Genomic DNA, 12,416 nt, shown 5'->3' with positions numbered 1-12,416 from the left:
CGTCGACGACTGCGGTCTCGTCGACTGTTTCATCGCCGACGACGTCCAACACCTATCTCGACAGCGTACATACAACCGTCGACTATGGAACCGACGATATTGTCCACAGAAAAGCGGAGTACCATTTCTGTGATGCGGATCACGCCAGAGATGACTTCTCCAAGGACGGTGTATCCTGTTACCTACCATGCTCCTTCAAGAGGGAGAATCAGAGGAGGATGAACAAGATGCATATAGCTATGCCAATAGTCCTTCCCAACTATTTGTCAAATGCCAGGACACTGACTCAGAGGTCGAATACAGCCACGAGGAACGTGGTCATAGTCAGCAGCAGCGGCAACCTTAACAGGAAATGGTTTCAGTGCCAACGTCTTTCCTGCAAGATCTACATAAGATGCTACAGGACTATGGTAGAGGTCTACTGGCCTTAGACTTAAATACGTCAACGCCTGCTACGCCTTCAAGGACTCCGGCTTCATTGGTGCCACCTACTTTAACGGCTCCAACTTCTCCACAGCCTCAAGCGTCCTAACAGGATTCCTCTGGATTGCCAGGGACTCATGATGTTGATGAATCCTCTGATGACCAGCAGTCGGATCATGTCTCTAATCCCGACACGGAATATGATGAATGTTATTGACAATCCCGCATCGCCAAATCCGGACCCGGCGGACTCCCCGCCAGCGGATATTGGGGGCTTCCATCAGCTGATGGAGAGAGCTGCGGCAAGATTAAAATTGGCAATGCCTAAGGTTACCACAGATTGTTTCTTATGATTTTAAGGAACCCTTTCGGAAGACTGCCAGGTCCATTCCTATCGTGGATCACCTATGGAAAGAGGGCATAAAAGCAATGACACACCCGGCGACGGTGGTCCTGGTGCTACCGCGTCTCGATAAGTACAAGGCGACCAATGATGCCCCTGCGGCCTTGACAGGTCATCCAAGACCAGACTCTGTGATCTCGCAGGCAGCGCAGAGGAAATCGCGCAACCCTTCGGCACCACTGACAACTCCTCCGGACAAGGAAGGGCGGAGGTTAGATAACGTGGGAAAAAGATTCTCATCGATGGCAAGTTTGCTGGTGCGAGCGGCTAATGCCTTAGCGATCCTGGGTAGGTACGACCGTCAACTCTGGTGCGCTGTCGCCCCGTACCTTGACCAGCTGCCTCCTGAATCTACGTCTGAGGCAAAGAAGGTTTTACAAGAGGGAGAGGCGACGTCGATGGAAATCATCGATGGTGCAATGGATATTGCAACTACTGCATTCCGTTCACTGGCTGGAGCGGCAGTACTCTGTCGCCAAGGGTGGCTTAAAGCTACCTGGTTCCGGCCTGAGGTCCAATACTTTATTCTGGATCTCCCCTTTGATGGGGAAGCCTTGTTCGGCAAACTCATTGACAACACCCTGCAAGATATAAAAAAGGACACAGAGACCGCTTGGTCTTTAGGAACACTTCAGTACAGAAAGTCTCCTTTCAAGGGATCCGGAGGCAGGGGTGGTACTTACAGAGGATCCTTCCAACAACAACGCTATTCCAACACAGGATCCGGTTCCCAGCAACACAGTCAGCCTTACCAGCAGCGGCAGGGCCAGTCTTCCAACTACTCCAGGCCTTACGGTAAAGGAAAGCAGGGGGCACGAGGACGAGATTCGTCCAAGCGCCAATAGCGGCCTCCTGGCTCTTCCTACTGGACCTCTTTCAGGAAGTCATCAGTTGGAGGTAGGGTCAACAAATACCTTCACAACTGGTCCAAGATAACATCGGACCATTGGGTGCTCAACATCATTCGGAAAGGGCATACCTTAGAGTTCACACAAGTTCCGCCACCCAAGCCCCCGGCAGCCACTCCTTCAAAACACCAGCGTCTCCTTCGGCTCGAAGTTCAACAGATGCTCCGGAAAGGGGCGATAGAGCCAGTTCCATCGAACCAAAGAGGTCAAGGATTTTATTCCAGGTTCTTCCTGGTGAAGAAGACGCTCGACAAGTGGCGCCCCATTTTAGACCTCAGGGGGCTAAACACCTATCTCATTTATCTGTCCTTCCGGATGGTGTCCCTCCAGGACATCTTGAAGCTGATCAGCCCGGGGGATTACATGGCCACACTCTATCTCGGATGCCTATTTCCACGTTCCGATTCACCCAGCGCACAGGTTTCTGCGATTCACAGTAGCCAAGAGCCATTACCAATTCAGGGTTTTACCCTTTGGACTCCGCTCAGCCCCAAGAATATTCACAAAGGTGTTGGCGCCAGTAGCAGCTTTCCTGCGTAAACACAAGTTTCAGGTCTTCCCCCTATCTGGACGACTGGTCCAGAAAAACAGAGCTACAGGCGGTTCAAGCATGTACCAATTTATTTCAGAACCTGGGTCTCACTTTAAACGACGAGAAATCTTGCCAGATCCCGTCCAGAAGAGCTCGGTTTCTGGGAGCCATCTTGGATTCGAAGCTTTCACAAGCTTTTCCTACTCCGGAAAGGAGGCAGAAATTACAAACCATGGCCCAAGACTTGCAAACAAAGTCATTTTCAGTATGCCGCTACAAGTCTCTGCTGGGAGTAATATCATTGTGTATTCCACTAATCCCCCATTGCAGACTGAGGATGCGTCCCTTGCAGGAACAACTGGACAATCAATGGAAGCAAGTCCACGGTTCTTTCGACGACAGAGTGGCTATCACTCCGGAGATGAAGGACGCGGCCTTATGGTGGACAGATCAAAACAACTTGTCCCAAGGCCTATCCTTCGCAAGCGACCCGTCTCCACAAGTGATAACGACGGACGCGTCATTGGAGGGATGGGGAGCAGTGCTGCAGGACCTACATGTCAGTGGTCATTGGTCACCCCAGGAAAAACGCCTCCACATCAACCTGTTGGAACTCAGGGCGATACGACTGGCTCTGCAAGCGTTTCTTCCTCGCCTGGAAGGTTCACAAGTGCTTATCAGGACGGACAACACCACGGCCATGCACTATGTGAACAAGGACGGAGGGACCAGATCGCGCCCATTGTCACGAGAAGCCCAGCAGGTCTGGGAATGGGCGATCCAGCACAAGATGTCTCTGATGGCAGAACACTTGCCCGGCGTCCTAAACTAAAACTCCGACAGACTGAGCAGGTCATCCTCGGTCAGCCACGAATGGGAGTTGAATCAGGAAGTCTTGGAACAAGTCTTCAGCCAGTGGGGAAGGCCGGACATCGACCTTTTTGCCACTCCGACCAACAAGAAATGCTTCAGCCAGTGGGGAAGGCCGGACATCGACCTTTTTGCCACTCCGACCAACAAGAAATGCCGGTCTTACGCAAGCAGGCTTCCCCATCAAGATTCACTGGGAAATGCCCTTTCGATAGCCTGGTCGAAGACATTTGTCTACGCTTTTCCTCCCATTCCTCTGATACCACGACTAATCAAGAAACTCAAGGTGGAACCGTGCAGGATGATCCTGATAGCCCCGGCTTGGCCGAGGCAGTTCTGGTTCACGGAGCTCCATCTGTTGTCGATAGCTCCCCCCTTGCCTCTAAGGATTCTGCCGGATCTTCTCACGATGTGCGAAGGACAGTTTGCATCCAGACCCTCAGTCGTTACACCTGACTGCATGGCTCCTGAACAGCGAGAATTTATGAACCTGCCATTGTCAAGGGAGGTTAGGGAAGTTCTGTCCTAAGCAAGGGCTCCTTCAACTAACAAAACTTACCGCCTTAAGTGGAAAAGATTCTGTTGGTGTCGAAAGCAAAACATTGATCCATTCAATTCCAAGCCTCATCAGATCCTACCTTACCTGCTGTCTTTGGCCAAATCTGGTCTAGCCCATTCATCAATTAAGGTCCATTTGGCTGCTTTGTCACGATTCAGGTTTACTCTGGGCCTTCATTATGGTCTTCCAGAATAATCAAGCAATTTCTTAAGGGCCTCAGGGTCTATCCACCGGTGAGACCACCTCCTCCAACATGGCATTTGAATCTGGTCCTTTATTAACTTATGAAGGGCCCGTTTGAACCAGTTCATCGTTCTGACATCAGATATCTTTCGTGGAAATTGGCTCTTCTCCTTGCTCTCACGTCGGCTCGGCGTGTAGGAGAATTACAGGCTTTGACCATCCAAGAACCTTTCCTTCAATTCAAGAGGAACACTGTCATCATGAGGACTAACCCTAGGTTCATGCCAAAGGTTCCCTCGGATTTCCACTTGAATGAACCGGTCATTCTGAAAACATTCTTCCCTCAGCCTTCCACGCCAGCGGAAAAAGCGTTGCATTCGTTGGATGTGCAACGATGCTTAAAATGTTATTTGCAACGTACTAAAGATTTTCGAAAATCTTCTCAACTGTTTGTGGCCTTCCACTATCCAAACAGGGTGTTTCAAGGGGGATCACAAGCGCTATATTACATTGTCACAAGGCTGCTGGTAAACCTCTGACTGGAAAGATACGAGCGCATTCCACAAGATCTGTGGCTTCTTCAACAGCCCTCTTCGCGGGGGTGCAAATTAAGGATATCTGCAGAGCTGCTACCTGGAGCAGCGTCCACACCTTTACCAAGCATTACTGCTTGGAATCTCTGCAACAGGATGATGCAGCAGTAGGACAGGCTGTCCTGAGGAACCTCTTCCACTAATGGTGAACTTTCCTTTCTTCCCACCTTCCATTTTGTCACATTTTGTATCTAATGTCATGTTGTCTCTGCTCTCATTTACAATGCAAAATGTGATTAATTTGCCAACTGATTACTACTCTGATACAAAGCATGGGAATCTATGAAAGTTCCAATACTGGGGTAAGAAAACAAGTTACTTACCTGTAACTTTAGTTCCCCAGTATTGGTAACTTTCATAATTCCCATGCGCCCACCCACCTCCCCGGGGAAAGCTCAGCCTACAACAGATATGGTGTCTAAGTACACAACGGCTACGAAAATCTGAGGCTCTGAGGTTCCTTCAGGAAGGTTCTAAGTGGTGAGGCACTTCTGATTGGCTGAGGCCAAAGTTTGGTCTCTTTTACACAAAGAGGGTGATATGCTACAAAACGAAATGAGGCCTAGGCCTTTTTCCATTGTCTTTTGTACCTACAGCTATGGTATTTTTGTTACCGAGACTCTCATTCCGACGACGTGGAATGATACAAAGCATGGGAATCTATGAAAGTTACCAATACTGGGGAACTAAAGTTACAGGTAAGTAACTTGTTTTCTTAGCCAGAGTTGACAGTAATGGGGTTTGTACTATAGCTCATATGGAGCACCTATTAAGATCATTCATACTCCCACTTGATGAGAGATTGAGGGTCTTAACTAATAAGGTGGACCATCTCCATAAGATTGCAATGAGCAATACTAAAGGGTCAGGGAATCCTGTAACTAATAAGCTAAGCAGAGGACCTGATATTGAGAGGCAGACAGGGTAATTTTACTCATGCCACTCCAAGGATGAAACCAGTAAGTGAACTTGCTAGGAAACGACTAAGTAAGACCGAGAGTGATATAGGGAACAATACTGGGAATAAACCAGGTAACGAGGAGAAGAATACTAACACTAAAGAGCAGAAGAATCCTGGGACAAACTCCTGTCCTATAATGGTTGAGGATGTAAAATGTATCAGAAACTAGTTCCCCGGTTAAGCTTCAAAGGCTCAACCTTCCTCCACAATCTGCTCCACTGGTTATAGTACTTGCAAATGTGCCTCCCCTTAAAGAGGGAGCCAGTGAGAATTACATCCAACTGAGAAACCAGGTCATGCATTGGCTATAAACTAACACATCTGAGGGTAAGATGGTAGGGCCAAATATTATAATGGCTAGACGGGTGTCCTGGATTGGTAGATCTAAGAAATTAAAAAAGGGTGACTGCGTGGTGGTCCATTTTAATAGCCAGGCACCAGTTGAGATGATAATGAGTGAAGTGGGGCGTGGGGGAGGGATTAGGGGTCCAGGCATAGAGATCTTGCCATTAGGCTACTTCTACAGGCCAACGAACCAAGCCAGACCAGTTAATGGAAATAAATGGCAAGTAGTGCCGAGAGCGCCCCAGGTATATTTTCAGGCTGGGACACCTGGAGGACCGAGATGGGGTATACAGGGACTAAACGGGTACCCAGGGCCCAACAGATTTACAGCGTTGTCAGGTTTGAATGACTGCGACTGACGGTGTGAAAGAAATACAGGCAATATTAAACAGAAGGATAGTGTCCCAAAGCAGAGTGTGGATAAGACCATATTACCCCCGATAGGAGATGAAATGGGAGGACCATCCTCAGAACCCGATAATTCACAAGATAGTGTATTAGGAGTTACATCACTCACGACTGCTAATGACATGAGAACGGACCCTATTAACCAGATTAGAACACGGGTAACCCCCAAAGCGAGAGGTTAACCTCCTCAAGAAACCAGCCTGTGAAGCTGTCCCTGCGGCAAAGGTAGCTGCTTCATTGTCTAATCATCCTCTAGCTAAATTAGTGGCATCGCGAGAAAGGGTAAGGGTGGTTTTCTGGTACATTTGTGGTTTGGAGAATAAGGTCTCTAATATAGCATGGAGGGACCTTATAAGAGACTTCAATGTTCTTGGTATCCAAGAAACATGGCTTATAGGGGAAAAACACCTGGATGGTTACAAGACATTCCACACCCCGGCGGTATACTCCACACATGGTAGACACAAAGGGGGAATTTGTGTCTGTGTATCTAACTTGCTAAGAGTGCGGGGCATAAAAATGCTGAAGTGTTCCCCTTACTATCAATTGGTGTTAATCTATCTTATATCTGGGTTGTGCTTGCTGGTGGTAAGCTTTTACAACCATACTAAAGGAATGTTTGAGGAGGTATTGAATAACCTGACGGAAGACTTAAACCACTTGTACCTTACCAATGAAAGATATAATTGTTGTGTGGGGAGGAGATTTTAATATCGGCATCTGTAATTCCCATGCTTGCAATGCTAGAGAAGTCGAGTGGGAAGGGAGTAACGATGTGAGTCACTTTATTCACTCAGGGAAAGGAGAGAAATTAAATGATATACTAGCCACCCTTGATTTAGGATTTGCTAATAAGATGAGCTCCCCTGTGGTGGAATTTAGCCCGACCTTTATCTCAAGGGGCCTACAATCGGTCATTGATTTTATATTCGTTCCCAATAAACATCAAACCTGGGTGGAGAAGTTTGAGATCGACTCAAATGGCCTTAGTGACCACTTGCCCATTAGTCTTAATCTATCCCTACCAGTTTCCGATAAATCCACTACCATTGAGGCTCTGGCATAGTGAAGGATATAACATTAGCCAGACAAAATGGCTTTACCTTAAAGTGGAGTGCGCTAGATCCAGTGGAAACAACTAAGGGTATTATTGTTAATGGCCGGTCACACATTCAGGTCTGTCTTGATGAAAAGGCCTCTCATAAAGAAATATTCGATGCCTTTGGAGGTATTACCGCGATAATACAAGACACCCTCACTAAAAAAGCGTGCTAAGTCTACAGGGTGGTTTGATAACAAATGTACAAAGGCATATACCCAATTAAAAGCCAGCACCAAAACCAGAGATCTTGACTTAATAAGGAACTGTAGAAAGGTGTATAACCTAGCAAGGTCCCAGCGGAAAAGGGAGCTTAAAGAACAAGCATGGCAAAATCTGCTTCAGGCCTCAAAGCAAAAACCCCAAACTGTTTTGGCAAGCAGTAAATGCACCCTATTTAAAAAAAGGATAATGCAGCAATAGAGGTTGCCATTGATGAAGTGGCATGGATTAACTTCTCTAATGTGTATAAAAGGTAGGGGGAAAGTCTGTGCACTATAACTGATACCAACGCACCAATTTCAGCTCACTCACCGGTAGACCTAGAAATTCGCCTCGAAGTCCTGGTGGCAATAAATAGCAGTAAAGGAAACAAGGCACCAGGCCCGGACGGTATACCGATCAATGTTTTTAAGCTAATTCCGGATTTGTGGGCCCAAATATGCACGAGTCCTGCAGGCATGTTGTGCTGTAGGATTTATTTAACCTCATCGCTGCTACACATATTCCCCTCCTGTGCTGAAAAATCATTATTATAGTTTCATGACGGAACGGTTCCGTCATCAGCACATCTCCACTGTGCCTCATGACGGAACAGTTCCGTCATGAGCATCGAAGGGGCTATACCTGGACTGAGTCGGTGATTATACCGATACACAAAAAGGGGGATAGAGAGCCCTTCTAATTATAGGCCAATTTCCCTACTGGACTCCCTTATGAAGCTAGCAGGCAGGGTGGTCCTAAATAAACTCCATACATGGACAGAAGACTATAACATCCTAAGCCCTGTTCAATATGGTTTTAGAGAAGGGATGGGTACGGTGGAACAGGTCCTTAACTTTGTAATCATTCAGGGGAAATACACAGGCGAAGAAAGAACGCTTAGATGCCATCTTCGTAGATCTCACAGCCGCTTTTGACTGTGTGGATCATGCGAAGCTATGGCATACCCTTGAAGAAATAGGAGTGGATCCAACCATAGTATCATTTCTTCGCCAACTGTATTCCGGGGCTACAGCAAGGGTGAGATTTCGGACCAGGGGGAGTGCACTGGGCCTTTCCGCATGGAGAAGGGGTGAGACAGGGTTGTGTGCTGGCCCCATTCCTTTTCTCCATCTATACCAATGCTTTGGAGGGGGATTTGTAGGCCAGCACCATTGACTCTCCTAGATTCGTTAAGAGACAGGCAGTCTCACTCCTCTATGCGGACTACGCAGTGCTTATGGCCCGAACTAAGATAGGTGCTAAAAGGGCTTTAGAAAAATATAATCATTTCATGGGGTCAAGAGGGCTGAAAATCAATGCAAAGAAATCATTTAGGATGGTGTGTGGGAAAGGGCGGGCCAAACATAAGGAAATTAAGGTGGATGGCCTCACAATTGGATGTACAAAATCATTCTACCTGGGGGTATTGCTTGATGGTTCAGGCCTGTGGGTGGCAGCCATAAAGTCCAGGGCTTTGCTATTTAAACGCTCTATAGCGGCACTCATGAATTTTGCATAACAGCTGGGTAAAAGACCACCGCAAATACTTTTAAAAATCTACAAGGTTAAGTGTAGGAGTATTGCCCTATATGGAGCTGGTATCTGGAGGATCCAGAATGTTATGACCGTTCAAATAGTCAAACGGTTTCTTGAAATATTTATTAGCATTGCCTCAGGGTGTGGCAACATTTAACTGCCATGCAGCGTTGGGTCTGGAATATATTTCCGATCTTATTAAACTCCAGCCAATACTACTCTGGCATAGGGTATGGACGACTGAAGCTTTGGGACTCAATCGGGACATCATAAAGGATGCGATGGCCCTTGACAATGTTAAATCCATTCCTTGGTTAATGTATGTTAAGAATACTTTAAAGACCAGAGTTGTATAGTAACCCAGTTAATAATCTTGGAATTTCAAGGAAAGATTTGAAAAAATTATGTATGAGTCACTTTGATATATTGAGAAGTTCAGGTGAACTCCTGAAATGTTCAGTCATCCAACACCAAGGGACCCTGATATGCCAGTGGATCCAACCCTATTTATCCATTTGCACTGTGGGTTTCGACCGCTTTATATTAACACGGTTCAGGTTTGAGCTATACTTCCGTTTGGTAACCTTTCCTCTAAGAAACGATTGGTCACGGAACCTGGCACCATGTACCTGTGACAATATGTCGACACAATCTACTTTCCATCTAATCCTGTTTTGCAAATATTATAATGTTGAACGCAGAAGGTGGATCAGACAATATTTGAGACCGAACCAATGGCGACAATTTAGACTAGCATTTAAGTTTATTGCAATTAGGGAGTGAGAAATGCATTATGGTTATGACTGGCTTTTTAAAAAGTATTTTAAAGAAACTGAAATTAATGATATCTGAATGATGAACTAATAGAGATAATTAGTGTATGTATTATGAATTGCTTAATATCACTGATGTAAACTGTTTTTATTGGATGGTGATAGTGTTTTATGGAATGTGTATTTGTATTGTGAAGCTTTTATGATTTTATACTTCATTTAAATCGAATAAAGCATTTCTGATTCTGAGGTCCTTATGCAAAATTTAAAATATACCCATGTGCCTTCATCCAACCAAACTAGGGCTCCAGGAGCTCCTGGCTGAGTATGCTAAAGGACACCCCTCTGAACATGGTGATGACCAGTCAGAAGGAGGAGGTGTCGAAGGAGGATAACCCCCCTACGGTCATCCCTAGGGAGGAAAGAGCCCCCATACCCTTTACTCCAAGAAGCAATCTCTGGGATCCTATGCCTCACACAGGTGGACTAGGCCCCAGAGAAAAAATTGGGAATAACCCCAGTGAAGAGGATAGCTTTTTAACAAAGCTAGCCCAAAGAATAGACCTTGAGTCCAGACTCCTGGCTCTAGAAAAAGAAAGGAAAGATGGGTTTAGCACCCATCAACGGTGGCAGCAATACTAACAAGGATAGGGATGAAACTTCTGATCCTAAAATCCCCAAAGGGATTGTCCCTAAATTTGAAGATGACATCACCAAGTGGTTAACAGCCTTTGAGAGGGCTTGTGAAATAAGGGTTAAGAAACCTCTCTGGGGGGCACTCCTGTGGGAACTGTTCTCTGGTAACTGCAGAGACCGGCTTCTGACCCTTTCTGGGCCAGATTTAGGTACTTATGACCTAATTAACACTGAGGGATTTGGATTTGGACTTGCCACTGAGGAGTACAGAATTAGATTCAGGGGGCCTCAAAACCCAGACCCAGTCCTGAATTGACTTTGTGGACCACTCAGTAAAGACACTGGATTTTTGGTTAGCTGGACATAATGTGCATGATTTTACTGGACTTTACAATTTGTTTATGAAGGAACATATATTAAGTAACTGCACAAATGAAAAGTTGCATCAGCATTTGGTAGACAAAGGTCTAATTTCTCCCCAAGAATTGGGGAAAGAAGGCAGACCACTGGGTCAAAACTAGGGTGACCAGGACAACCACTGGGGCTGACTAGAAGAAGGGTCACAACCTCCCCAGGGGAAAGGTGGTAAGAATGCCCAAGATAAAAAGCTTGCCTTCCTTTCACTTCATTGTGTTCGTACTAATGCTGCATAGTTTCAGTACTCATGTTGGGAGAATATAGATTCCTTGTTTTGCTTCTCCGGTTAATATATAAACTTGTTACAGGGCTGCAAAAGAAGCAAAGAAGGCAAAAGCAGCAACAAAAAAACCCACCACATCTGCTGCAAAGGTAATGCTCTTAATTTGGGAATAAATAGAGTCCAAGATTTCTCCATGCATATTGCTGATCTGGTGTGATCTACGGGTGGTGCAATTCCGGAGGTTGAAATTGTGTGCAAATAGATTGTTTCTTAGTATCTATGTACTACTCTGGCAAGTCAACTCAGACTTAGTATTTCCTTTTTGTTTTTGTAAGATTAAATGTCTACCCTTAAAGATTTATTAACTTTTTTTGGTATGAGAACTTTTATTTACATACTACCATGCCAATTTTCTTCTCCTGCCCATTGGCATCAGTGCCCATCTTACTTGCAGGCTCCTAATTGGATGCTTGGCACAGAGGATGGAGATATATATATAATTTCTTTGCTCCTGGTCCTGTTGTCCTCGCCCCCTTCATTCTAACCAGTGAGAGATATAATCCTAGCTCACCATTAAAAAGACCGAAGGAATGCTGGCCCCACCCCATCCCCCTGGGATTACATAAACTCCAGTATTGGGGTATCTTTCATAGATTCACATGCCTGAAACGTTTCCCGCCGGAGTGGAAGTCCCACGGTACATAAAAATAGCAATAATTATGCATAACATAGGTAGATTAGAACCAGGAAGAGAAAATAGCTTGAAGTCAATAGGAAAAAATTTCCACTAGCATGACTCGTCATTATATACAGTGCAAATGGCAGCCAATCACGTGACCACACCCTCCAGAATGTTCTCAGAGGCTCAGGCTCTCAGATTTTCTACTGCACGCCGTGTGAAGGGAGTCTCCCTGAGCTCTGCAGTTCTTCTCAGTTTTCTTTGAAAACTCTTCATTTATGTTTTATTCAAAGATCTTTCGACCTTGTGGGAAGCTCTGGTTGTTTTTCAGAAGATTCCCCCCTCCCCCCAGTGCATTTACTGCTTGTATCCTGACTGACCACCAGGTGAGACTGCAAGATCTACAGAACTTTCCCACAAAAGATTGAGGGACAGAGGCGTCTACTTCTGTGGCTACAGAAGATTAAAGATCAGGACAATCCCTTATCTGAAGTTGGGAGTATTGCCTCTGTACTGACTATGTCATCTAGGAAGAGGACTGCTGACATGGACTTATCTTCTCCTGGGGCTAAGGTGTTGCAGTAACTGCATACTTCAAAGTGTGCTAAGCTGCCTTCTACTTCAAAAAAGGCTCTTCCACCTTCTAAGAGTACAACTATGCCTT

General features: G+C 45.8%; 1 protein-coding gene across 1 annotated transcript in view; it reads left to right on the top strand.

Moving 5' to 3' along the window:
- Positions 1-12,416, top strand: part of LOC147697840 (large ribosomal subunit protein eL24) — a gene marked incomplete at its 5' end in the record, with an annotated part of 78,877 nt that overhangs the window by 43,318 nt on the left and 23,143 nt on the right. The window contains one exon of the mRNA XM_086936143.1: positions 11,159-11,222. Within this exon, the coding sequence (XP_086792269.1) occupies positions 11,159-11,222 (64 nt within the window). The remainder of the gene's footprint in view (positions 1-11,158; positions 11,223-12,416) is intronic.

This window comes from Lissotriton vulgaris, chromosome 8 (genome assembly GCF_964263255.1).
Source record: "Lissotriton vulgaris chromosome 8, aLisVul1.2, whole genome shotgun sequence".
NCBI classification, from domain to species: Eukaryota; Metazoa; Chordata; class Amphibia; order Caudata; family Salamandridae; genus Lissotriton; species Lissotriton vulgaris.
The sequence above is the reverse complement of the archived record's forward strand: the minus strand, read 5'-3'. Positions and strand labels throughout refer to the sequence as shown.